Genomic DNA, 26,349 nt, shown 5'->3' with positions numbered 1-26,349 from the left:
TCTGAGAGGTCAAGGCAATATGCAAGCACTGGTTGAGATGTGAGTCGGTGAGTCTATTGCGCTTTTTGTCCTTAATTAGATTCATCACTGAAAACCCCGACTCGCATATGTAAGTGGATCCGAACATTGTCAAAATGTATATAGCGAGTCTTTTAGAGTTCGGATACTGATGAACAGAGTGTGCCCAAAATTCACACAGTCTCTCCTCTCTGAACTTGGCTTTTAGGACATCATTAGCCTGCATCTGGACCAGTTCCAGCTGGAAAGCGCCCTCACTGATAGCAGGCACAGCGTTTTTTGCCTCTGCTGGGCAGCTCCCGGTGACAGCAACGGCGAACGGGTTGCGCACAAACAGTAGCAGTTGCTGTGGGATTTTGAAGTTGTGAAACCGCGATCTGAAGTTCTCTGACAGATTTTTTAACAGTGCTACCATTCGTGACAGCACAATCCCATTTGTAGGAACATCACGCAGGGTAGGGAAGTGAAGTTTTTTCCCCTCTATGTCCATCACGAATACGCCCAAGGTTGTCTGAAAAGCGCTCACTTTTTCAAAGAGCTCTCCCACATTCGAATCCCCACCTTGGAGCTGCAGGTTAAGATGGTTCAAGTGATTAGTGATATCACACAGAAATGCAACCAGAGCCACAGATTCCTGATCTTGCATAAACTGAGAGAACTCATCTGCTTTCTTTGTTTTTTGACCGGAAAGAAATTCTGTGATTTCTTTGCGCAGTGCAAAGAAGCGCTGTAGGACTCGCCCCCTGCTCAGCCATCTGACATCATTGTGCTGTAGTAGGTCTGAATATTGAGCTTCTTGCTCCTGTAGTAGCATTTTGAAAAGCCGGTGCGGTAAACTTGAAGTTGAGCGAATGTGATTTACAATTTTGATCACTGTGTCCATCACTCCTTTCATTTCACCAGACAGTTTGGCACACAACACCGTCTGGTGAATGATGCAGTGTAGTGAACTAACTGTGGGGTGGTCCGCTATGAGACGTGATGCTAAGCCCCTCTCTCGTCCTATCATAGATGGCCCACCGTCCGTTACAAGGAGGTTGATTTTATCCAGCTCCAGAGAATTCTTATCAAAGAAACTTTTCATAGAATTGTACATGGCCTCACCTGTTGCATTGCTCTTGATGGGCAAAAGGCACAGCAGCTCCTCTTTGAAAAGCTCCCCGTTAAAATATCTCACAAACACGGACAGCTGTGCAGTGTCTGTTGCATCTGTAGACTCGTCCATAGCTATTGACATGTAATCCATACACTTCAGTTCAGCAAGTAAAGTAGAAAAACTGTCCTCATACAAAGTTTCTAGTCTCCGTGCCGCCGTTGAATCCGAAAGCTGAACCTGCTTCACGCGGTTAACGATGTCATCTTTGTGTTTGTCACCGGCAAACAACTCCTCCACGATTCCCAAAGTGCACACTTTCACAGGCTCAGCGTCCACAAATGGCTTGCCCTTTTTAGCCAGCTCCCAGGTTACACGCAGTGAAGCAGCGGTGGCTTTTTCAGCAGCAGTAGTGGAAGTCGTCAAGATTGTTGATGCGGTAGCATAAGACAACTTTAAGGCCTCAGTCTTGTCTTTTCGTGCAATGCTACCAACCGGGAAAGCTGCACTGAAGCTAGCATGTTTTGACTCGTAATGCCGCTTAATGTTAGCAACTTTGCATACAGCAACTGTCTTTTGGCAAATTAAACACAACGGTTTTGCATTGGCATGAGGTGGCAAAATGAATGCAAAATCATCTGTCCATTTGTTATTAAACTGTCTGTTTTCGACGTCAACTTTTCTCCGCTTACTAACCTCACTCAATTTTTGCCAAGATATTCATTTAAGGACACGTCTTTTCCTCGCAGATCAGCAGTGATTCTTGACCTGCGCAAACTGTTCACTACCTTAAAGGCCCAAATCATTAGGACCTAAAGGGCCGTGTACAAACTAATGATTCTGTCTTACAGACAGTTCACTTTGTGAACACAAGGGGGAATTATTCAGCATTTGTTACACAATAAAAGGGAAAATTATTTTAATTTTGAGCAATTACAAGAAATGGCCGCGGGCCGGTCACCAGCCAATCACGGGCCGGATTTGGCCCGCGGGCCGTGAGATGAGTATGACTGGCCTAGAGTCAGGTTCATAAGTATTTGGACAAACCCTATTTTCACAGGGTCAACAGAAATTGGGCAACTGAGTAATTTTATGGGCAGCTGTGGAGTCTTTGGTGTTTTGTTTCTTGTTCTCATAACACGGCAGTAAAGCTCTGATGTTGTTTCTAACTCTTTCTGGGAACTCTATATTTAATCCAAAGAAGTGTGGAATGTTGTCCATCATTTAAAAAAGAAGGTCAGCAGGCAAACATGTTTAATACTTTGTATACACTGATCATGCATAACATTATGAACACCTGCCTAATATTGTGTTGGTGCCCCTTTTGTTGCCAAACCAGCCCCAACCCGTCGAGGACTCCATTAGACCCCGAAGGTGTGCTGTGATATCTGCACCAAGAAGTTAGCTGCAGATCCTTTACTTCTTATAAGTTGTGAGGTGGGGCCTCCCTCAAGCAGACTTCTTTGTCCAGCACATCAGACAGATGCTCAGTTGGATTGAGATCTGGGAAACTTGGAGGCCATGAAGCATGTTTGCTTTGTGGCGGGGTGCATTATCCTGCTGAAAGAGGCCACAGCCATCAGGGAATACAGGTTTCATGAAATGGTGTACATGGTCTGCAACACTGCTTAGGTAGGTGGTACGTGTCAAAGTAACATCCACATGGATGGAAGGACCCAAGGTCTCCTAGCAGAACATTGCCCAAAGCATCACACTGCCTCAGTCTGATTGCTTTCTGCAGTTTGAATGCACCCAACCATCCACAGGATGTAAAAGAAAACGTAATTCATCAGACCAGGCCACCTTCTTGCTCTGTGGTCCAGTTCTGATGCTCACGTGCCCATTGTTGGCACTTTCAGTGGTGGACAGGGGTCAGCATGTGCACCCTGACTGGTCTGCAGCTGTGCAGCCCGATACACAACAAACTCAGAACTGGCATGAACTTTTTTGGCAGTTTGAGCTGCAGTAGCTCATGCTTGGATCGGACCACAGGTGCCAGCCTTCGCTCCCCACGTGCTTCAGTGAGCCTTGGCCTCCCGTAACCCTGTCGCTGGTTCACTACTGTTCCTTGGACCACTTTGATAGATACTGACCACTGCAGACTGGGACGCCACACAAGAGCTGCAGTTTTGGAGATACTCTGACCCAGTTGTCTGGCCATCACACTTTTGCTCTTGGCAAACTTGCTCACATCCTTACACTTGTCCATTTTTCCTACTTCTAACATCAACTTTGAGGACAAAATGTTCACTTGCTCCTGAATATATGCCTCCCACTAACAGGTGCCATGCTGAAGAGATAATCAGTGTTATTCACTTCACTAGTCAGTGGTCATAATGTTATGCCTGATTGGTTTATATATAAATATGAAATGCTCAGCACGATGATCAGATTTTCAAACTCTCAGATATCAACATTATTTTGTTTTTGCATGTTTCCATAACTTTGGCTGTTGTCCTGGCTCAGACTGAACCTGTTAACCCCTCGCCACCTAAACCAGAAGGGTAAAGCCCTGCCCCTCAGCAGCGCAGAGAAGAGGAAGGCCAAGTGGGAGAGTCTGCAGAACAAACAGGTACTCGCTGCCTCTGTTAGATGATTAATTCTTCTGCCTCACCTTAGATTGTAGCGGAATATATGCTGTTTCCTTTTGAATTAGAAGTCACTGTAGGAAACTAATCAGTAAATATTTTGTGTATGAAGAGACATGTGAATGTTCGTATTTCATTAGTGTTTATTTTAGGTTTCTAGTTACTACTTTACTACATGGCACAGTGGTGTGGTGGTTAGAATTGTTACCTCACAGTAAGAAGCTCCTGGGTTCCTGTCCCTGTGTTAACCCAGAGTACCCCGAGAGAACTCCTAACGTGGGTTCTCTCCAGCTCCTACAGTCCACAGACATGCATGATGGGTGAACTGGTGGTTCTGAATTGGCTGTAGAGGTGAATGCTTGTCTGTCTCTTTGTGTAACATCTCTGTACCATACTGCTGACCTGTGCAGGCTGCAGCCTTCCTCTCACCTTATGACAGCTAGGATCAGTTCCAGCCCCACAGGTTGATTTATTGAATACTAGTGCCTAAGGTGCAGTATTTAATACAGCAGTGTGGTTTCAGGCAGGGTTCTAGCTAGCACCTGATCACCCGGTGCTGCGCCTTGCTGAGGTGCCGTCACTCCGGGCTGAGAATTTCCACTGTTAGCTACTGGAATGGATTGCTGTCATCAGAGTTAGCTAGCAGCGCAGCCATTAGCACTAACAATCGGTCGTTCAGTACCGAGCTAGAACCGCCTTCTCCTTAGTTCCTGTTTAATTTTGGGATCCAACAATTCCGATGTGTTGTGATTTTCAGATCCTGGTTCCAGAATTGTGTGCCATCCACCCTATTCCAGCCTCCCTGTGGAGAAAAGCAGTGTGTCTGCCCAGCATCCTCTACCGCCTCCACTGCCTGCTGACTGCTGAGGAGCTCAGAGCCCAGACAGCCAGTGAAGCTGGAGTGGGAGTTCAGACCCTCCCGCCTGACTTCAGGTTGCTGTTACATACGCAACTTTCCAAAAGTCCGCCTCCACGCTGATTCAGATAAAATATAATATTGGAGCATTCAAATTAAACTGGCCATAGGAGGAGTGTGTGGTAAATAAAGTGCCATGCAAGTGGGTAACTGTGGCTTGGATTTTACTGTAAAAGGACTATATAAATGCTGGTCTCCTCAAACTGCACATTTATTCCTGCTACGTACTAAAATTGGCTCATTTAGTGAGAAAGTTGTTAGAATTTTGAACTTGAGTGGCATCCGCATGAATGCCTAGATCCAGAGTTTCCCTTCAGGATTTGCATTATAACTAAATAATGTTATTTACTTAAAAAGTTAGTGGTTAATGTTGTGAATGTGTACTCATGTATTCATAAAACCTTGTTTCTTGTTTCCTGACATCTTGTGTGTGAACGTTCTAATGTGTCGATGCTCTGTCTGTGCCAGATATCCAAACTTGGACTTTGGCTGGAAAAGGTCTATTGACAGCAAAACGTTCATCTCCTGTCCTGAGTTCTGCAGTGAGGACGGTGACAGTCACTGTAAGCACCAAGAGACTGTAAGCCCTGATCCCTGTTCCCTAACACTGCCCGGTGTTGAGCACTCTTCCATGCCTGAGCAGGGGCTTTTCATGGCTTTTGTTTCGGAAGAAGCCTCCTGCACCAGGAACCTAACTAATGGCACTGCCTTCGTCACTAGCTGTGATGACGACTGCAACCAAAATGAGCACCTTCACCACAGTGATAATTGCCAATGCTCCCAGCCCAGCTCTGCTATGCTGCAGAGCTCCAAATCAATACAAACCACTACCTCAGTTCCTGTGCAGCCCCCTCACAGCTTGAAGAAGCCCAGCTCCAGTCCTCCACAGCCTAGTGATGAATGTACACCAGGGAGGACTTCAAACCACACAAACAAAGCTACCTCAATCTGCAGCCGAGCAGCCACGGGTCCCAACACTCCCACAGCACCTTCTCCTGATGTTGTTGCAGCCCCCCAACATAGATCCCAGGCGGGAGACTCCCCCAAGAACTTGGGGCCCAACCCAGGTCTCATCCTGCAGGCCCTGACCCTTTCAAATGCCAGTGACGGCTTCAACCTGGAGAGGCTGGAGATGCTTGGCGACTCTTTCCTGAAGCATGCCATCACCACCTACCTGTTCTGTACCTACCCGGACGCTCACGAAGGACGTCTCAGCTACATGCGCAGCAAGAAGGTGAGATGCTTCCTATTGCTCAGAACCATCCAGTGTTTCCCATAGAGTAGCAGCAGTCAGGCAGAGGCCATGCATGCATGTGCACAGTTGCATGCTTTAAATAAATGAATAAATGATGCCTTTTGTATACTTTGTAACAGTATAGCAGTCACCATTAGCAGAATGTCATTGCAGACACGCATTTGCCTCTTTTCCACTGGTGCCTACTCGACTCTACTCTGTTCCATTCATGTTCCATTACAACTGACTGCGCCTCAGCAAAGTCCAGTGACGAGTAGGTAGTAAAGTACCTGGTACTTTTTTAGAGTCGAGCCGAGCTGAGTAGGTACGAGTGGAAAATTGGCATTTGTAATTTAGCACTGTCTCCAGTGAGGCCAATGACACAGAATGACTTGGATACATAAAGCCTGCCATTTAGTCCACCCATTAGTATCTGAAAAAACTCTGTTTAAGAACTCATCTTACGTCCATTAAGACGTAGTTTTAGAAGAGCTAGAGTCTTTTAAATGACTATGGTGTGTTACTGACCGTCTGCCTGTTGTCCAGGTGAGCAACTGTAACCTGTACCGTCTGGGAAAGAAGAAAGGGCTTCCCAGCAGAATGGTGGTGTCCATCTTTGACCCTCCCGTTAACTGGCTGCCGCCTGGATATGTGGTCAACCAGGACAAGAGCAGCACTGACAAACTGAACTCAGAGGAGGTTAGTGGGCTTCTACCACAGTCGTGGGTCATTTTATGGCATTGTGAGCTCAGTCCAGATGCCCTTGTATCTCTCTGCTGTGCAGACGTCGGTCAGGGTTCTGGAAATGTGTTTGTCAGCTTTGATTGTTTGGGTATAATTGTTCATTCCGAGTAAACAGGAAAGTGTGTTGATTGAGTTTGTTAGTAGGTTCTCAGTCGTCCAGGTCATGGTGGTCTGTGGAGCCTGAAAAAAAGCGACTGGAGTAATTTAGGTTTTTGCAGATGTTCCACCTCTTATCCAAAGGTGGAGAGTCCCAGGTATTTAAACCCTAGTGGGCATTGTCCACTGTTGTGCATGTGGATCATCACGAGTCACGTTGTGAGCAAAGATGACCATTACGGGTTTATAAGCTCATTGAGGGATCCTATTTGTTTCCAAAGGCTGTTTCATTTACTGATGTTTGGCCACTAGAGTGCAGGCTTTCTCCTTATGTGGCGACTCAAGGCATCATTGTTCGGTGTGAAGTCCAACCGGTCTGAACTCTTTTTGCACTCCTGCAGCTTATAAATTGAATTTTATACTGAAAGTTAAAAACACCACTTACTCTTTTATACAACACTTGGCTTTGGAACAACAGCAGCTTGAAATAAAACCGAGTTTATGTAAATTAAAAAGAACAACATAAAGCTAAAAAAGACCTCAAAGCAAATGCCCATGAAGTCAGTAAATGAACATTTTAAGGAGCCACGTTTCTGTAGTCAGTTTAGCTGTACCAATTTTCACTGACCATCTTTTTTACAGTTTGTGTGGCAGTAGCTATCTTCATATACTTTCACTGCCATCCGTTTTCATCATCATTTCAAAATTACAGTGTTGTATTGTCTTTGCTCCAACTTGTACCAATAATATATGAAGGTCTGTTGATTACAGAATCAACCAAATGAAACATGATGCTGGACTAAAAGTAATCTGGTGCCCCACATGATTTTGATTAGCCATATCATGTGCATCAACAGTGCTTAAAACTGGCATAACAAATGAGATGAACTAATACTGTGTGACATCAGGAAATAGGCCTGCAACACTGTTTTTGTTCAACAATATATTGCTCCAGAAATAACTGCAGTAAAAGATACTATTGTAATTTAATGCTGTTGATATAATACTGATGTTTAACTATAAAAAGAAACACTGTTATCACAGTGTAATGTGTAAAGGCCATTAAAGCACCCAGAAAGGCTCTGTTTGTAGATCAGATAGCAACCTGTCATTTAGGCACAGGTGTGTGTTTATTTAGACACAACATGGGTGGAGCAGTTCTCACACCCTGCACAAGATATGCTACCATCTGAAGAAAGCAGTTGGAGCTTTCTTCAGATGGTAGTTATATTTTTGATAGCAGCTTTGATAATAACAGGCATCATGTCCTAGTTATTGGAATACATACGTACGTACAGCCTCTGTGAGCGTGGTTTGGGGGAGGGAGGCTTAGAAACTAAAAATGGATTTTTCACAGGTTTTTTTCCCTTTTTTTTTTTTTGACTGTTTGCTGTTTTTGAGGCATTCTCTAAAACAGTGACGTCTTCATAATCTGAGCATCTCAGCATATACAAACACGTCCTGCTGTGTAAGGCTGTCCATTGATGCGCCTGCATGCATTCAGACAGTGTTTAAAGTTGCATTTAAATATTCCTCGATCCAGTGTAGACTGCTGTCAGGGTAAATGCACTGGTTTCTCTACACGAGCACGCAGATCTCTTTATATAACATGCCTCGTTCACCTGTTCACACACTGTTCACATTCATACTTTCTACGCACAGTCACACTCTGAACACATCGGGAGCAACTTGGGGTTCAGTATCTTGCTCAATACTTTGGAGCAGCCAGGGATTGAACCACCAACCTTGTGATTACTTGATAGCCCCTGAGCCACAGCAGTGCATGTCTGAAAGGGGTTTTGTTGTAATGACGGTTTGTAACCAGCATCACTTTACAAAGGCCTGCTGAAAGAGGACCAGGGTGGTCTGAACGCCTGCAGCACATCAGTGATTAACTAAACCTTTCTGTTTCATCTTCTATCATCCAGGCCAAAGAGGAGCTTCTGGCCAATGGGCGATCAGGAAATGAGTATGATGAGGATGATGAGGAGGGTGAGGATGTAGATGAAGATGGCGAGCTGATGCTGAAAGATGAGCCAAAAGATGAAGTCAACATGGAGGATGATCTCGAGTATTACAAGGAGCACATTCGTTTCATTGACAACATGTTGCTGGGATCCGGAGCATTTGGGAAGAAGATCTCACTGAGCGGCTTCCCCACCCCTCTCACTCCAACTTCAGGACCCTCACCAGCTATGGAGTCTCCGTATGATTGGAAGACCCCCAAGAAGCCCATCCATCCAGCAGCAACTCATTACCCCACAGAGCAGGTGCCCAGTGGGCCCTCGGCTGAGGAGTTTGACTACAGCTCGTGGGACGCAATGTGCTACCTGGACCCAAGCAAGGCTGGTGAGGAGGATGATTTTGTGGTGGGCTTTTGGAATCCATCAGAAGAGAACTGTGGCACCGAGCTCGGTAAGCAGTCCATCTCCTATGACCTGCACACAGAGCAGTGTATCGCAGACAAGAGCATCGCTGACTGTGTGGAGGCTCTGCTAGGCTGCTACCTGACCAGCTGTGGAGAGAGAGCCGCCCAGATGTTCCTCTGTTCACTGGGCCTCAAGGTGAGCCGGGACCTCCCACACTGCCCCGTCTCAGCATGGCACCACACCAGAATATTATAATATGAATATGTCCTCCTGCTGCTGCTGCTTCACCCCACCGTTCTTTCATTGTGAAACCGCTAGCTTTACAAAATAGTTCCAGTATTAGTTCCATCGATATGTTTTTGAACAGTGGGCTGTCCTTCCCTTCTTGTGTGTGTGTTTTCCCTCCACGCCCTGCAGGCCACCTCAGCATTTACAGAGACCCTGTGTGAAAACCACAGGTCAAAGTGGCTGTTTCACATTTACATTCATTTTAGCAACAAAAGTATCAAATACTTTGTTACTGCACTATTAAATAGTTATTTACCCAACTGGCAGGCCTGGACCTGAATACAATACCTCAGTTAAAAATAATTAGCTCTGGTGTTTGCTGTTTGTTAAAGTAGTGATTTTTACAGAAAGTCCATACAGGAGCTCTTTAAAACGTGACTCACTGCACGCTTCTGTGCTTCAGCAACACTTCACTGATTCCTCCCTAAAAACACACACTTGGTGTTTGGTCTTCCTGACAGTTCTTGAACTTTAGACATGCTGGTGATCAGTCTGAACTAGTTTATGTTAAAGCTAGGTTACCCCTGAGTCTGTGATTCACGTGTATGAATGTGCTGCATATTTCACAAAGTGCTAATTACTTCTTGTTAAAGTTGACTTTGAGTGGCAGCACCTATTGTTCAGAAGAAGACTCTTTTCATTTTGTGTGGTGTGTAAAATGTTGTGTTCCACTGTAATGTTCCAGTTGGGAAGTATAGATGTAAGACAAAATTGTGAATCTATTTCAGAGCAAGTAAAGTAGTCATAAGGGTACTGAGTACCAGTACTACTGTCAGTTCAAACATGGTACCAGCCCCACCTCTTACAGACGTGAATGTGAGTCAAAACCAACTTCTTGTATGTAAACATGACAACAGGTTTTACCGTTGGAGAGAGGAACACTGACTGGAGCGGCGGTGCAGGTTCACACTCAGGCTCAGGCCAGTGACCTGAGCTACGGCTGGCTCAAGATCCCACCCCGCTGTATGCTGGATCATCCGGACGCAGAGCGAACGCTCAACCACCTCATCTCCGGCTTCGAGAACTTTGAAAAAAAGATCAACTACACTTTCCAGAACAAGGCTTATCTCCTGCAAGCCTTCACCCACGCTTCCTATCATTACAACACCATCACAGGTCAGGCTTTACCTAAAATGAGTTTTTACTGTTTAATATACAGTGGATCCAGTTTAGTATCATCTGAATCACTGACAGCAGTATTAGGTGTTGATAAATAGTGCAAGTTTCTTAACAGTGGTGTGTAGATCTGATGTGATATAAACTGTACTGATCCATACACTGACCTGACTATTAGACACTTCAGCAGTGTCTCCCATGAGTAGAGGTGGAATGGTTCCATGTAAATGTGGAAATCCTGGGAATTACTTTTTTCACAGCTCTATAATAAACACATTTCATACCTCACCGACTTTTGCTTTTGAAGGTTTGACTTACTCAGACTCTTTAAGTTGGCTGAACTCTGACTTGCTTTGTCCTCTTTTGCTCAGATTGTTACCAACGGCTGGAGTTTCTTGGCGATGCAATTCTCGACTACCTCATAACAAAGCACCTTTACGAAGACCCGCGGCAGCACTCTCCCGGAGTACTGACCGATCTACGCTCAGCACTCGTCAACAACACCATCTTTGCCTCTCTGGCCGTCAAATACGATTATCACAAGTACTTCAAGGCCATTTCGCCCGAGCTTTTCCACGTTATCGATGACTTTGTGCAGTTCCAGCTGGAGAAGAATGAGATGCAAGGCATGGACTCTGAGGTGAGTCCTGTTTCTGGCTCGTATCAGAACAGCAGCAAATCCAACCTTTGCTGTTGCAGACAGAGCAGAGCGCTCAGCCTCAATAACAAACAGCGTCTATGAAAATGTTTTCATATTCCAGCATTTGTGTTTTATCAGTCTCCCATCCCATGCATGAAACTGTTGCTGAGCTGGAGAGCTCCTTCAGTGACAGACTGCTGCATCCTAAATGCACAAAGGAGCGTTACCGTAGATCCTTCCTCCCAGCAGCTGTAAGACTTTATAACCATCACTGCTCCCAACAAAAACCACAATAACCTACACAATGTAGGATAATATATAATATACTGTAAATAGTCCGGCCTGTTAAGGTTCAACACACAGGCACATCATGTACATTGTATATAGTGTTATTATTAGTAGTATTAAGGTTAATCTTGTTTGTTGATTTTATATATATTTATATTCTTTTCTTAATAGTGTGAATTATTATATTTTTACTTATATTTATAATAACTGCGGCTGCTGTTACACCCAAATTTCCCCTCTGTGGGACAATAAAGGCTGTTTCTTCTTCTTCTTCTTCTTCTGCAAAGGGCTGTCACCTCATTGTGCTTGGGAGGTACTTTTATGCCTTGGGGTCAGCTAGGCATTTAAACAATACATCAAACAAGAAAGTAAAGAAATGAAGCAGTATCCTGCAGACTTTACCCTACCATAGAAAGGATTAGGCCAGTTAGCATGGGGATGCAGGCGAGTTTCCCCTAGCTGCTGACCTGCAGCTTTTCCTAAATAATCCACATGCAGACGTGTACTCTTATCCCGTCTGGTGATGGGATCTGGTGTCCTTGTCTGCTGTGAGGGCCGTTTTGCAGCCACAGTCACTGTAAATCAATACAAAGCTGTTTCTGCTATGATGAATGTTTCTATCCTAATGGACTTGGTGACAGTGGGAAGGAAAAACTCCCTTCTAACAGGAAGAAAGCTCCAGCAGATCCAGGCTCAGGGAGGGGCAGTCATCTGCCACCGCTGGTTGGGGTGAAGGGAGGGTGAAGGGTGTTTCAGCTGACAGCTTTTTGTGTTTTTGTCACCAGCTGCGGCGCTCTGAAGAAGATGAAGAGAAGGAGGAGGACATTGAAGTCCCTAAGGCCATGGGGGATATCTTTGAGTCACTAGCTGGAGCAATTTACATGGACAGCAGGATGTCATTGGAGACTGTGTGGCAAGTGTATTATCCAATGATGAGGCCACTTATAGGTGAGGAAGAGTGAGAGCATGTTTGTTTATTTATTTCTGTTTCTTGTTTATCGCTCGTGATTGATGGGCAGTTCATGCAGGGAGCTTGAGTGACTGCAAACATTCCCAATAATTTTCCCGTTCTGTGGCCGCGTTGAATTGAATGTTTGCGGTGCCATCTCTCTCTGCCTCACCGCTCTGCATCCCCTCTCCAATTACAGAGAAATTCTCTGCCAATGTGCCGCGCTCTCCTGTGAGAGAGCTGCTGGAGATGGAGCCAGAAACTGCCAAGTTCAGGTAGGACCTCAGCACGCCGAAAGGCCGCCGTGCATGCTTAACAAGTAACTCAGGAATGGGAGAAAAGAACTAATTTGGCATTTTAATCAGATAATAATGACGTGTGTTGCAGTAAAACAGTAAATTTAAAAATCATGGAAAACAATGTTTTAGCATTAAAAATATCATTTTGATTAAAGGGCTGGCACATGCTGGTGGATTCATTATTACGGAAATGTAATAAACACTATATATAATCATCTTTGTCTTCTCTTTGAACCTTTTCTTGTCATAGGAACACACCTCCACTTCTTGTATATAATATTGAAGGAATGCTAATAATAGTATTCAGATCTTATAGATGAGTCAGTGTGCATGCTGCCCAGTCCCTAATGCCCTGTTCCAGAGACAATGATGTGTTTGTGTGTGTCCCCTCTCCTCGGTTTGCAGCCCTGCAGAAAGGACGTATGATGGGAAGGTCCGGGTGACGGTGGAGGTCGTTGGAAAGGGCAAGTTTAAAGGCGTTGGCCGCAGCTACCGGATTGCCAAGTCGGCGGCGGCGCGACGAGCTCTGCGCAGCCTCAAAGCCAATCAACCTCAGGTCCAAAACAACTGAGCTCCTTACAGAGCACGCAGCATTAGCACCTAAGTTATTGAAGCTGATAGAGAGGAGGGGGGGAGGGGCAGCATCGGCTTCCCAACACAGCGTGATACTAGCCCTGTATCTTCACCCTGTGATGGCACAACAACGGCAGCCAGGGAACACTGTGTGCAGACACAACAATAGAAGACTGATCTCACAAAGGATTTCACATTAGATATTCTACCCTTTCCTTTTTGTTTTTGCGCAAACACAATCTTTACTTTCCTCTCTGCTTTGTGTAATCATGAGTGCTTTATTAACGTTTAGCAAAGTGTTTGAAGAAAAAAGGTCAGGTCACAGTGTCAGTTCCTCACTGTTTCTTCTGTTGTTGTCATTTGTTTTTAACCCTGTGTGTCAGTGAGATAAGGCTTATGCTTATTGTGTAGTATTAGACTGTATATAGTTCAATCAGAGGTGTATGCAGGAAGAAAATAAACGCTAAACTCCTCAGCCTGTGCACTAGTGCCAGTCAGTTTGACAGCGGTTTGTAAAGCGCTGATGGCAGACGTGGCTAACAGATCCCACTGGAGCAAACAGCTGGTGGCACTTCTGTCTAATCTGTCTTGAAGTGGTATTCTTGATCATTTTTGCACTTATTCCATTAGGGTCTGTTATTTTGAGAATTATGTGGTCAGATTGACACCAAAATCATATACATAGCAAAGAATATAAATATATATATAAAATACATAAATGATATTATTGGCCTTAGATGCTAAGGCTTACCCTCATCCTGCAAAATGGATAGGAATTACAACATTCCCAGTTACTGTTAAACTAATTTTAACCGCACTAGAGGTTGCATGTTCTTGTAGCTTGTGTATAAACTAAGACAACTGGATGGCTTCTATAATGTTTTAAGGCTACGGCTGTATCCATGTGTGTGAGCGCGAGGTCAGACGGCTAAGACGATATCTTGGCGATGTGGTTTAAACGAGTTTTGATGCGAAGGACGGAGCGGAATTAGTCATTCTTGATGTCTTTCCACAGCAAATCATCCAGTTTTGATATGAGAGAAAGACATATCACCTGATCAATATGCTGCAGAATTTTCTATGAATTGGATACTCGTGTAAGACACGCAATCTTTTCAGACCATCTTTGTGAACAAGACCAATTCATTTGAACAGTGTTCGTCACACCCACACCTACCAAAGCTGCAGTAGCTGTGACACTATGAGAATGAAGTCACTTCCTGAGGATCCCATGCCTTTTTGTTCCAACAGTTTTGCTTCTTGCTAAATGTCTTTGTTTGCTCATCAGTAAGCCCTTTCACTTGAATACCTCAGTTAATTGCATGCATTTCTTGTCTTTAATTTTTTTCATTTTTGTTTGGTGCTATGTGTGTGTGTGTGTGTGTGTGTGTTTCTTTTTTGTATTAAGCTTGAACTTCTCATCTTTTTTGCACTGTAACTATAATACCTCTTTATTTGACCTCCTTTTTGTGTTTAGTTTGGTTGTTGGTCTGCCATCGAGCTGTAGAGGACAGCTGTGTTGTTGACTCTTTGCCCCTTTCATCCATGAGGGTGACACTTGATGATTTCAGAGGGCGGGGACAGGAATTGTTTTCTCTGCACATAAACTGTTTTTCCTCATTGGTTACTTATTAATTTCATTCATTTCAAACAATGTTTTTTTTTTTTTTTAAATTCAGGGGTAAGAGCATCGATTGATCAGATGAGCATCAGTGCTTGCAGAGGTAATCGGATTGCACTCTTAAATCTGCTCCAAAACATAGATGATGAAAATACTTGACTTGTCTCTTCACTTCTGTCTTCATAAATAAGGCTTGGAAGAGACGTTTACCTGTGTGGCATCTAAACTGTGTTGTATAGCTATCTGAACTCTAATCACAGTCACATAATCCCCCACACAGGTGTTTCTACCTCAAAGGACCGTCCTCAGTGTTCCTTTCTGCTCCCGACTGCAGCTCTGTTCAGCTCTCACTACAGCAGCACTGTCCCGTCAAATCTACCGTTACAATAAGCTAGTCGACATTCCTTCATAATCAATTGTGTCTCCTGTCTGAGATCGAAGAGGTGACACTCAAATCGTAGTGCCTTCTCTGAGGGAGGAAACCAGTGATCCCAGGCACTGTTCATATCTGATATTGATGTGGCTGCTGGGCGCTCTGCTCACATGTGGACAGCTGTAACTACGTCCCCGCACGCCTGCCGTTAGAGTGCCTCTCCACAGGCATTGATTGACCACTTGTGATTGGCTCTCAGTTTGCAGCTCTATATGCAAATATGCATCCAAAACCCAGAGTCCTGCTCAGGTGCGTTTTCCAAACCTGTGCGTCCATGTAACTGCAGTTCAGTGGATGGGTCATAGGTTACAGTGGGACTGTGGAAACTGATGAATTACAGAAATCTAATAAAAGGGAAAACTGCCTGATGATAGTTACAGGAGTTCTAGCAGCACGGCGGTGCAGCGGTTAGCATCTTCACCTCACAGCAGGGAAGTTATGGGTTTGAATCTCGTGCTCAGCTGGTGCTTTCTTGGGAGAAGCTTCCACGTTCTCCTGCGTGGAGTCCTTCCCAAAGACCAAAGACACGCACCTGCATTCATTGGCAGTTCCAGACTGACTCAAAGTATTGATTCAAGCATCAATGATAAAGCATTCAAGTGCATAGAGGACTTGGACTGCTTGGACTACAAAAGGAACCAAATTGACTAGAAACAGAAAGCAGAGCTCTACTAATGCTAACGGTCTCGACCCACGACCCACTCTGGGGTCAATGCTGCCTCGGCTGTGTGACCCGTGCGGGACTCTGCCAAATCATTTTTGGTTTTCACTGGCAGGTGACGCGTCAGTCCTTTGGTGTGCTACAGAACATGTTCAGGTACACACTGAATACATTCATCAACATGAATGTGTGTGTTATTGCTTTTGAACTTTATTCCATAATAACAAATTTTTCTTTTATTCCCAAATAAATCGTCACGGTTTCCTTGGCTGACTTTAAACCCACAGCATATGTTTCTGTGGCGTGTGTGATAACCTGAGAGCTCAGCAGCTCAGAACCACCTCACAAACCCAAATATCAGTTTGGCTCTGATTATTTATGTTTTAGGGATCAGGTTTTTAATCAGCGGCAAAATCAGAAGCAAGCTTGAGAGCAGGAACGGCAGTCTTTGATGCCCCACGTCGTGTCCAAACTGATGTCCATATCTTTGGTCCCACAGATTACCACATGAAAGCAAATGTGAAACTTTTGATCCTTGACAGAGCATCAGGACAGCTTCCTATAGTTTATCAATCAGAGTGCAATCTGTTATTATTTCTCAAGCAGGCAGAGCTCAACTATGAAACGCTGAATGGAGGCTGTGATTTCTCTTTCCTCAGTCTGTAGTGAACACACTAATTATCAGTGAGACTCTGGGAGGGACAGAAGAGCGATTGTTAAAGACGCCCACTCTGTTTAATGTGTGACTGATGGAAAATGAGGATCACAAACTCATCAGCTACAAGTGGCATCAATCTCGAACAGCCTTTTTTCTTCTTCTTCTTCCCCAAATGGAGACGGGAGTGTGTGGGAGCGCTGCAGTGAGGTAGCCCTGCGTTATTCAGAGTTTTCTTCTACTGGCAGACTTTTTTTTTTCCTTTTTGTACATGTAGCACAATTGAGCATTGCACTTGGGCGCCATACTTTACCTCATGTCAGAGTGTGAAAGGGAGTGAACAATGGAGGAAAAAGAAGTGTGTGTATATATGATGCCATGTTATTAAGGACTAACTCATGGTTCAGGCTTTGCTGCTGTCTCAGTCGCTGGTGTTACGCAAATCTATGTTTAACAAGAGAGAGAATTAGATACTCGGAGAGGAAAGATTCAAAATGTGCCTGCAAGCTCTCACCTGACAAATACACTGTAAGAAGAATCTCTGTAATCGGGGCTAAAATGTCTGGATGTCATGTCCGCTGATGTCCTGCCTTAAATGTGTTTGGAAACGAATTGTTGCGTCAGACTGACACTTTGAATTGAATTCTGCTTTGACTACAAGTGCCGGCCTCATTTCTGCTCCTGTGGTGGGCTAGTTTGGATTATGTGACAATCTTCCAGCCCCTTGAGAACTTAAAGGAAAAATCCACGAGCAGGTGTGATCTATGATTTGACTGAATAAAACCAGATTCTTTGATTTGGGATGGACCGTAAGCTGTTTACGTCACATTTTCTTTACTTTGAGTTCTCTGCCTGTAAAATTACTGATGGACTTCACTGTGGATGTAATCAGAACACTTTGGCACAAATCATCAGAAAAAGTTCCACCTTTTAAGTAAAACTATATAGAATATCCTAGTAGCACTATTTGGGCTTCAGGCTAATGCTCAGCAGAACGCCTTCAGTGGCAGTCTCAGTGAGCCTCCGGTTCTTTCTGCAGCTGCCGTGAACACAGCACTCTTCAGGTGACCTCAGGTGACCTTCTGGTTATGAAACAGAGTTGCTGATAGGTCAGAACATCCAGCCTGTGCAGCTGCCTGCTCATCTTTGACATTTCTGTGCTGCACACAGTGCTGAGTGTACATTTGCACTGTACTGGGCAAATTATGATCACAACATCAAGCATCCTAATTTTTTATTTTTTTTTTAAATCGTGGTGCTCTTAAAAAATATCAGAACATATATGGCAGTACCAAATACACATGTTCAATACCTTATGCTTTCCAGCATCTGTGCTCGGATGCTGCTACTGCAGGCTAATTATGCCTGATTACAGCTGCAGTGATTTTGGCCAGAATTGTGAAGGGTTGAACATGATCTTAAAATTTCAGAGGTGTGCAGCGTAGCAAATGCTGCAGGCTAGGTTATCACACATGGGAACATTAGAACGGTGTATGGGTGTGCCTGCCCTGCCTCATCCAAACAGCATGGAACAAAGTGCGTGCAGTGCTGTTCAGATATTTCCCTGTATCTGTGAGCAGAGCCGAGTTTTCTTTGCAAATCAACAAAGTCTGTACGGATGTGGTGGTAGAAGTATTTTAATGTTCAGGGTGCTGAAGGAGGACCTGGGCCCAGCAGCCTTTGAGATAGTGTGCTTGCGTGGTCTCCAAACCAGCAGGAGTTATGACAATCTTGGATTATGGGATCACATTTCTAAAAGGCTTACTTACAATCATTTTGACACCTGTTGTCAAAGTTTTCTGTGAATGAGTCAAAAGTTCTGTTTACATCCACTGTAACATCAAAGTGTCAAATGTGTGTTGGGTTGGCGCTACATCTGTAAAACAAATGTGGAGGTATCCAGCATTATTAGTATTTTAAGGTGGGTTTTTCCTTTAAGGAGCAAATACTAAGTGTGAGCAAACTTTAAAGAACCAAAACTGCTTTGTGTAACGGTGAAAGTGGGCTAAAGAGAACTCATGGCAGCAAGATGTTGATCTCAGAGTCGGCGTGGAGCAGAACACCAGCAGAATGGAGCTACACAGATCGAGTGGACTGTTATCAGTATGAGGAATTATGGGCCATCACAACCTGCAGCAGATATATTTAAGGGACATTGGAATAGAACTCCTCAGTCATACTGTAATACCATGCTGCAGTGGTTTGCGGTCTGCACCTTATGGATCACAAATACCTTTAATTTTGTTCCTCCCCCACCCTTTTGTTTTTATAATTGTAGCCTGGTATATCTACAATAAAGTAATGGTATGGTCATTCTCTTTACCTGTGTGGAGTTGTTCTTTTAAAGGTGGAGCCTGCAGGGGGTCCTGATGCTGGCTCGGCCTTTTCCAGACCACAACGTTCCAGATGTTGGCACGTTGTTGTCCGAACTTGTTCCACTTCATACCGTTAGAAGCTAACATTTAAGACCCAAAAACTCAACAGCCTCTCTTCACGACCCACAGTGGTGAAGCTGTTGCAGATGGCTGTGGTGTTTGGTGTAGTCGTCACTCTGTCACCTGACAGTCCTCCTTCGTGCCTCGCTAGCAGTTAGCATTTAGCCTCGCTTCTCCCCCACAGCCCCTAACCCTTTGCAGTCTTTTTTTCCATATTCTGGTAACCACTGAAATTAACTGTCTCTCTCCACTGGGGGTAAGTACCTGGGTCTCTCCACCTTCTGCTTTGGGAATTGAGGAAGCCCGTTGGATGAGAGGTGAAACTTAAGGAAGTCCAGTAGTCTTCTTTTCAAGCTCCAGAGACCACGTGACCTGGAAAACTGAGAACCTAGATCACATGTGTCAAACTCAAGGCCCGCGGGCCACATTCGGCCTGCAATATAATTTTATAGGCCCACGAGATGATTTCATGTGGCAATTATTAATGGCCTAGGGTAAATGGCGCTCCCACTACTTATACTACAAATCCCACAATGCACTGCTACAGCCAAGGCCTGTGCACTAACCCGTTTTCCGTGTTGCCAATGACTCATTGATCAGTGATCAGTTTGTCATCCTGTTTGGCCTGCGACCATCCTATGATTGAGTTTGACACCCCTGACCTACACAGACAGTTATTACTCCCTTTGTGTGAAATCCCAAATTATAGTTCCTTATTCTGTCTTTAGTCTGTTTTTAAAAATAAAAGAGTTTATCTCAGAGTATGGTGGATTTGAGTCTTACAGTACACGCGTGCCCTCGGTGACCTTTGGCTTTCCTTTGACACATACAGATGGCTCCGTTTATTTAAGGATCTTTCTAAATCAATATAATTAGCTGATCATAATAGTTTGGTTTGTGAGTTCATTTTTAAGGTTTACCAAATATACACCCCCCTTATCACTTTAAGTCTCTGTCCACTGATTTGTTGCGTAGGTCCAAGCTGCTGAATTGAGCTCTGTGTGCACAGACGGCTCTGAGGCTCGTCAGCAGCACCTGCTATGTTGGCTCGGGCTCAGTACAGACCACAGCAGTTTTCTTCAGGCCAAAACAGGAACACTCAAAGCAGGTTCACATTTCACTGAACTAACCCGGCTTACAGTCAGATCGTGTTTCAGTCAAATGTATATGTCAGTTACACGTCAGTTCACCATTACTTATTCTTCCTCCCATGTTGGGATGTTCATAACGATCAGGAAGTATTGGAAACTGCATAAAATGTTAAAGGCTAACACATTCTTAAAAACCTCAACATCAGAGTTTGCAAAAAGGATCTCACAATGATCACTGAGTACAGGTCCTACTGGTGACACTCACAGATGGAAGTACTCCCTCTGAGATTGGGCACAAAGCCCCAAGAACAACTGGAACCCTGCCTGCCAGAGCAGCGGAGCTGGAAACCTGGACCCTCCATGGTCGATTACCAACACTACGTGATGTCCCCTCTGAAAGTCTATTAGAAGGTGTGAATTCAGCACTATGGGCAATCCTCACCGCGACCATCACTGAGGTGCCATTTACACGAGACCGTTTTCATTTTGAAACGGTGTCGTTTTGATGCGTTTCGGCCTTGCGTTTACACGACAACGGTGTCGTTTTGATGCGTTTCGCCCTTCTGTTTACACGACAACAGAGTGAAAACGATGTGTTTCAGAAACGGGGTCCAGAGTGGAGCGTTTCAGAAACGCACCGGCTTGCGTTTTCGTGTAAACACTTGAAACCGGGGTGATTTGAAAACGCTCGACTCGCACATGCGCACTATGGTTGCGACGGCCAGTTTTTCGCGCACGCGCAAATTGATAAACAGTACTCGCGGATTCACGAGTGCTTCTTATGCTTTTCCTGTGTTTTTACCGTTTTGTAATTCAGCATTGTGTGCAGCAGCGATCCAACCTCATCATCGGTCCACACAAAACCTCTCACATTGGCCGTTTTGTAAGTAATGAACAATTTGCCGCACTACCTACTGTGTCACTCCACGCATGCGCGTCTTGCGTAAACAAACTGCAAAGAGAAAACCAACGCCAACTTGTGGCCTGGCATGGGAACTACATCGTTTTCATCGTTTCACATGTCCTCGTGTAAACGCGGATCGTTTCTGAAATGCCATCGTGTAAACGAAAGGCTGAAACGCATCAAAACGACACCGTTTCCAGTGAAAACGGCTTCGTGTAAACGGCACCTGAAAGTAAGCAGCTGATCTACAACATGGTAACAGCGATCCTTGAGATGCTTGGATATGAGATGAACAGCCACAAGGAGCAGTACCCTCCACGAAGAAGACTGGAGGCACAGATCGAGGCAGCACGAAGGGAAGTCAGCCTGCTATCAGAGCTGCAGAAAGGGGGGCGTAATGCCTGATTTAGACTTCTGCGCTGAATCTTTGGAGAGCCTAAGACATAACCTATTTACGTGGCAGAAGTCGCCGCCCCAGAGTTTTGTAAAATGGTGCCAGCTGATGCTGGGATGTTTTTGCCCCTTGGGCCCTGCTTCAGGAAGCTAAAACTCTGAGTTTATCCCTCAAACGAGGGAAATTCAGGTTTTCTGCTCCAGAAAGAGTTATCTTCAGCACTGAGGCAGTTCCCATGGAAACCTAACCTGCTCCTGAACCACCTGTGAGATGCTCCGGTTCATCTCCTCATTCATAAAGTCGCTGCAGAGCGTCAGAGGAGCGAATTAATCTGTAGACGTTTATGTTTCTACAAGCACTAAAATCCCAGTTAGATGTTTTTGTGTGTAACATGAGCACTTTTACAGTCATTCACTTGTGAATACGCTATAAGGACGGAGACAGCCATTATGTCACAGGTTCATAATCAGCTCAGAATCAGATTAATGGTCTCCATCGTTCTAAATCTTGAGTGTGAGCAGTAACACAGCTGTCAGACTGTCAGTCAGTTCCTCTGAAACATTTACTGTAGTTACTGCAGCATCACTGTTACATCACACTGATCTGGATGAGGCTGCTGACACAGAACACACTGATCAGTGATCAATGATCGATCATTGGTCGTGTTGGAAAAGGTCACTAATGGAAAAATGTCTGATCCTGGAGATAATGGGAATGTTTGAGTGAAGATGAGGCTGAAATGATTTGAAGACTTCAAACTGAACTAAATGGATTTAAAGTGACTGAAATCAACATTTTCATGACGTACGAATCTCGACATACAGCACCAGTCAAAAGTTTGGACACACCTGCTCGTTCAGTGTTTTTCGCTCTTCCCCCCTTAATACTGAACTCATCCAGACTACGAAGGAACACATAAGGAATCATGCAGTAAATATAACCATGTTAAACCCAAATATGTTCTATGTTCTTCAGTGTTCACCTTTTGCTTTGATTACAGCTTCTTGGTATTCTTTCATTCAGCTTCAGGAGGGAATCACCTGAAATGGTTTCAGTCTCACAGGAGGTGCTGAGTGCTGGTTGGCTGCTTTGCCTTATCATGTTTTCTTAAAGTTTAATTAAACCGCAGGGATTTTTTTTTACCAGGGCAGCGTGGTGGTTAGCATTGCTGCCTCACAGTTAGAATGACATCTAGAAGGCCTGAGTTTGATTCCACCTTGGCCTGGGCCTCTCCCCGTGTCTGCATGGATTTCCTCCCACAGTCCAAAGACATGCAGTTAGTGGGGTTAGGTTAATTGGTCACTCTAAATTGCCCATAGTTGTGAATGTGGTTGTCTGTCTCTCTGTGTTGGCCCTGCGACAGGCTGGCGACCTGTACAGGGTCTCGCCCTATGACAGCTGGGATAGGCTCCAGCGACCCTGAACAGGATAAGTGGAAGACAATGGATGGATGGATTTTTACCAGTTCAGAGAACATAACTAAATACCTTTTTTTTTTTTTTTTTTTAATTCATTAAATCTTTATGCCCATGCTGGCTGAAAAGGTTCTCTGCTCTCATTTTTAAGAAGTTCTGCATCAGGGGTGCCCAAACTTGCGGCCCCTTGATGTAACTTGAGTCAGCACATTTATGTTTTGGACATGGCGTTTTGGAACCAAAAATCTCAGATTTGGACTCAGACACTTTAAATAATGAAAAACCACTGAATTAGAAGGTGTTTCCAAACTTTTGACTGGTACTGTATTTTCCACTGAAAATCATGTAAATCAGTCTCAGTGGGCCGACCTAGAACCGCATCCACCTGAAGGGATCGTGGGCTCTATAACAGATCAGCAAACTGTGTCCGAGTCCACCCGCACAGCAGGAGGATCCAAACGGATCAGGATCAGGGATTCAGACTGGATCGGGCCAGGAACCAGTTCAGGCTCTAGTCATTTCCCTGCTCATCCCCTCCAGAGCTGTTTATATTGGATTCATTTTTCCCAACACGATCTGCATTCTTTATTTAAAATGGCTCATCCTCCCAAACTGCATTGAAATATTTAAAACCCATGAAGCTGAGATATTTCTGAGAACATGCTTACCTCTACTGTTAAAACTTTACATTCATTACAGATTTGGAAAGCTGTGTTTTCAGTTAAATGTGAAACTATGACTGACCTCTGACCTTTAACAGTAACTCAGAAACAGAAAATTAGAGGTCATCCAGGCCTTAATATCTTTAAGACATTCCTGCAGTTTAACTAATTAATGTGTGTCATCTGGCTTCATGGATAGATAAAGCGGGGTGTCATCTGCATAACAATGAAAATATATGCTATGCCTTCTAATAATACTGCCTAAGGGAAGCATGTATGATGTAAATAGAATTGGTCCTAGCACAGAACCCTGTGGAACTCCATAATCAACCCTACTGTGTGAAGAAGACTCCCCATTTACATGAACAAGTTGTAGTCTATTAGATAGGCAGTGTGTTTCCCCTGGGTGTGGCAGTGATGATGTTAACTCGTCTGTACAAAAGATCAACACTGTGGGCAAGTACTCCAAAAATCACCCCCCCCTCATTTCATTTCATTATGATTTTTCCTTGATCTCAAAGGCAAGCATCATGAGGTCAAGCAAAGATGTGAAAGAGAATTCATAAGGACTTAGGAAAAGAGTAATATTAATAGTATGCCAGCATTATTCATCTTGGGCAATCCATGCTTTGCATTCTGTGTTGTTTGAGGTTATTGTAGGTCACATCAGTTAATACCAAGACTTTAATACCAATCTCTGAAGAACCTTCCTTAGTATTCATACCAGCTTTTATGTCTGCCATGCAGCTGCTTCCGGGTCACTTTGCTCAGTTCGGATTCTTCATGTAAAAACTGACTCTACAGCCACAGCAAAGAAATTTATTCTGCTTGTTTGAAACCGAAGTCGAGAGAACATCGAGGAAGTGAACACACGAGATATGTAAACTGTAAACTGTTCCCAGCAAACATGATTAAAACAGTGATATTATCTTCTCAGTCAAAATGGGTTGTAATATTCAGTTTTAACTATATAGCACCAAATCACAACAGTCAAGGCTGTATGATGATAAAAACTGCAGTTAGTCAGTGCAGGTGAAGAAAGCAAACGTCTTAGTTTGCACGGCAGCTGTTTTTTCCTCAAAACCTGAACAGCATTTAGATCTCTGTAAAAACTCAGCATTGAGCTTTTCACAAACTCGGCTTCTGCATTCATGCCTGGACAAAGAATACAAAGACCATGTGCTCTTATTGTAGGCTTGTGATTGGCCAATACCTCCCTACGGTTAGGTTTATGTTGCCACCTTTTGCTTTGTCATGCACTTAATAGCGTTTTCATTTTTATTTGGACATTTTTCATTTTTCAAAAAGAAAATGGAAAATCTCCCTGGAGCCTCAATCTGGCATTTCAGTGACAGCTTTTTGTTCACAATCATTTAGCAACAACAATAATTCTAATAATGTTCCTCAATGTAAAATTGTACAGACTTTGAATATCTCATCATCTACAGTACATTGTATCATCAGAAGATTCAGAGACTGCACAGCGACCAGGCCATAAGGTCCACATTGGATGCCGATGACCTTTGGGCCCTCAGGCAGTGCTGCATTAAAAACAGGCACGACTCTGTCATGGAAGTCACTGCATCGGCTCAGGAACACCTCCAGCATCAGTGTCTGTGAGCACGGCTCACTGTGCTGCTCACAGGTGCAGTTAAAGCTCCGTCATGCGGAGAAGAAGCCAAATGTGAACATGGTGCAGAAACACTGCGGTCCTCTCTGCACCAGAGTAGAAAAATATTCTGTTGTCTGGCAAATCCAAATTTGAAATACTTCTGGGAATACAGGGACACTACATTCTCCAGACTAAAGAGGAGAGGAACCATTCAGCTCATTAGTGACGCTCAGTTCATAACCCCATGTCTCTGATGTGTGGGGGTGGCCCTGTCCCAGCTTTCTGATGCTTGCTGCTCGCATCGAATTCAAAATGATCCCATTTTTTTCCTTAAAATTATGCATTTGCAGCTGACAGCAACATTACATCTTCAGTGGAGGCACAGCTTTTATTTTGGAACTATTTTAGAGTCAGGATGAAACATTAGAAAAGATGTTGTTCTTTTTTAAACAGCCTGATGGTTTATTTACTTATTTATTCTCATGGTTTTATGGCAAGAACCATTTTCTTACATTGTTGAACTATTTTTCCATACAGTCCTTTTCACAGAGTGGTGCACCCCTCTCCATCTTTAGTTCTGGAAGACCCAGACTCTCTGAGATTCTCTTTTTACATCCAGTATTGTTACTGATTAACCTCATTAGTCGAAGTGTTTCAGCAGGTTTGCTTTTAGCATCATATTTCTATATGTTACTGTTATTTTGATTTTAGTCCACAAGTTTGGATGTATTTGTGAGTTGGGGCCCAGGGACAAACTGCCTCTGCTCATATGAGACTGCCACGGGGCTTTCAGAGTATAAAACTTACAAGATGTGTTGAGGTTGAGGGGTGAACCGTATAGGCTGTACAGAGTGACAGACTGTAGCACTGCAGCAGGAAAAATCCCTTTTTTCTTCTTGTCGAGGGAAAACAATGCAGGCGAGCTCTCCCTCCTCTTCCTTCCACTTGCATATTTATTCATGGTCTCCTTTGTTTTTACAGCACAGAATAAATGGCTCATGTGACACAGCAGCAGTCTGCACATTATCAGCACAGGCAATAAGTCACCATTAAGCCTGCTCGTTCCCACTCTGGAACCCCCGATCCCACCACCCACCCCCGTTCGTAACAGTTCTGACCCTAATTGCATTCAGCTTACAGTATATCCATACATGCTACGTGTGCGTAAAACAACAGTTTAATAAAAGGTTGGTTCAAGTTTCAAATCTACTTAAACCTTTGCAGTTTGGGGGTGGCTCGTTTTCCAGACGAGATA

At 44.1% G+C, this 26,349-nt stretch overlaps 1 protein-coding gene across 1 annotated transcript in view; it reads left to right on the top strand.

The window, feature by feature from the left end:
• dicer1 (dicer 1, ribonuclease type III) overlaps positions 1-18,899 on the top strand; it is a 38,249-nt gene extending 19,350 nt beyond the window's left edge. The window contains exons 20-29 of the mRNA XM_030724985.1: positions 3,578-3,683; positions 4,457-4,632; positions 5,084-5,849; positions 6,396-6,548; positions 8,618-9,253; positions 10,204-10,462; positions 10,834-11,102; positions 12,176-12,338; positions 12,539-12,614; positions 13,044-18,899. Of these exons, the coding sequence (XP_030580845.1) occupies positions 3,578-3,683; positions 4,457-4,632; positions 5,084-5,849; positions 6,396-6,548; positions 8,618-9,253; positions 10,204-10,462; positions 10,834-11,102; positions 12,176-12,338; positions 12,539-12,614; positions 13,044-13,209 (2,770 nt within the window). The 3' untranslated portion in view covers positions 13,210-18,899. The remainder of the gene's footprint in view (positions 1-3,577; positions 3,684-4,456; positions 4,633-5,083; positions 5,850-6,395; positions 6,549-8,617; positions 9,254-10,203; positions 10,463-10,833; positions 11,103-12,175; positions 12,339-12,538; positions 12,615-13,043) is intronic.
• Positions 18,900-26,349: the final 7,450 nt, after the last annotated feature.

Source organism: Archocentrus centrarchus, unplaced genomic scaffold (assembly GCF_007364275.1).
Source record: "Archocentrus centrarchus isolate MPI-CPG fArcCen1 unplaced genomic scaffold, fArcCen1 scaffold_44_ctg1, whole genome shotgun sequence".
Taxonomy (NCBI): domain Eukaryota; kingdom Metazoa; phylum Chordata; class Actinopteri; order Cichliformes; family Cichlidae; genus Archocentrus; species Archocentrus centrarchus.
The sequence above is the reverse complement of the archived record's forward strand: the minus strand, read 5'-3'. Positions and strand labels throughout refer to the sequence as shown.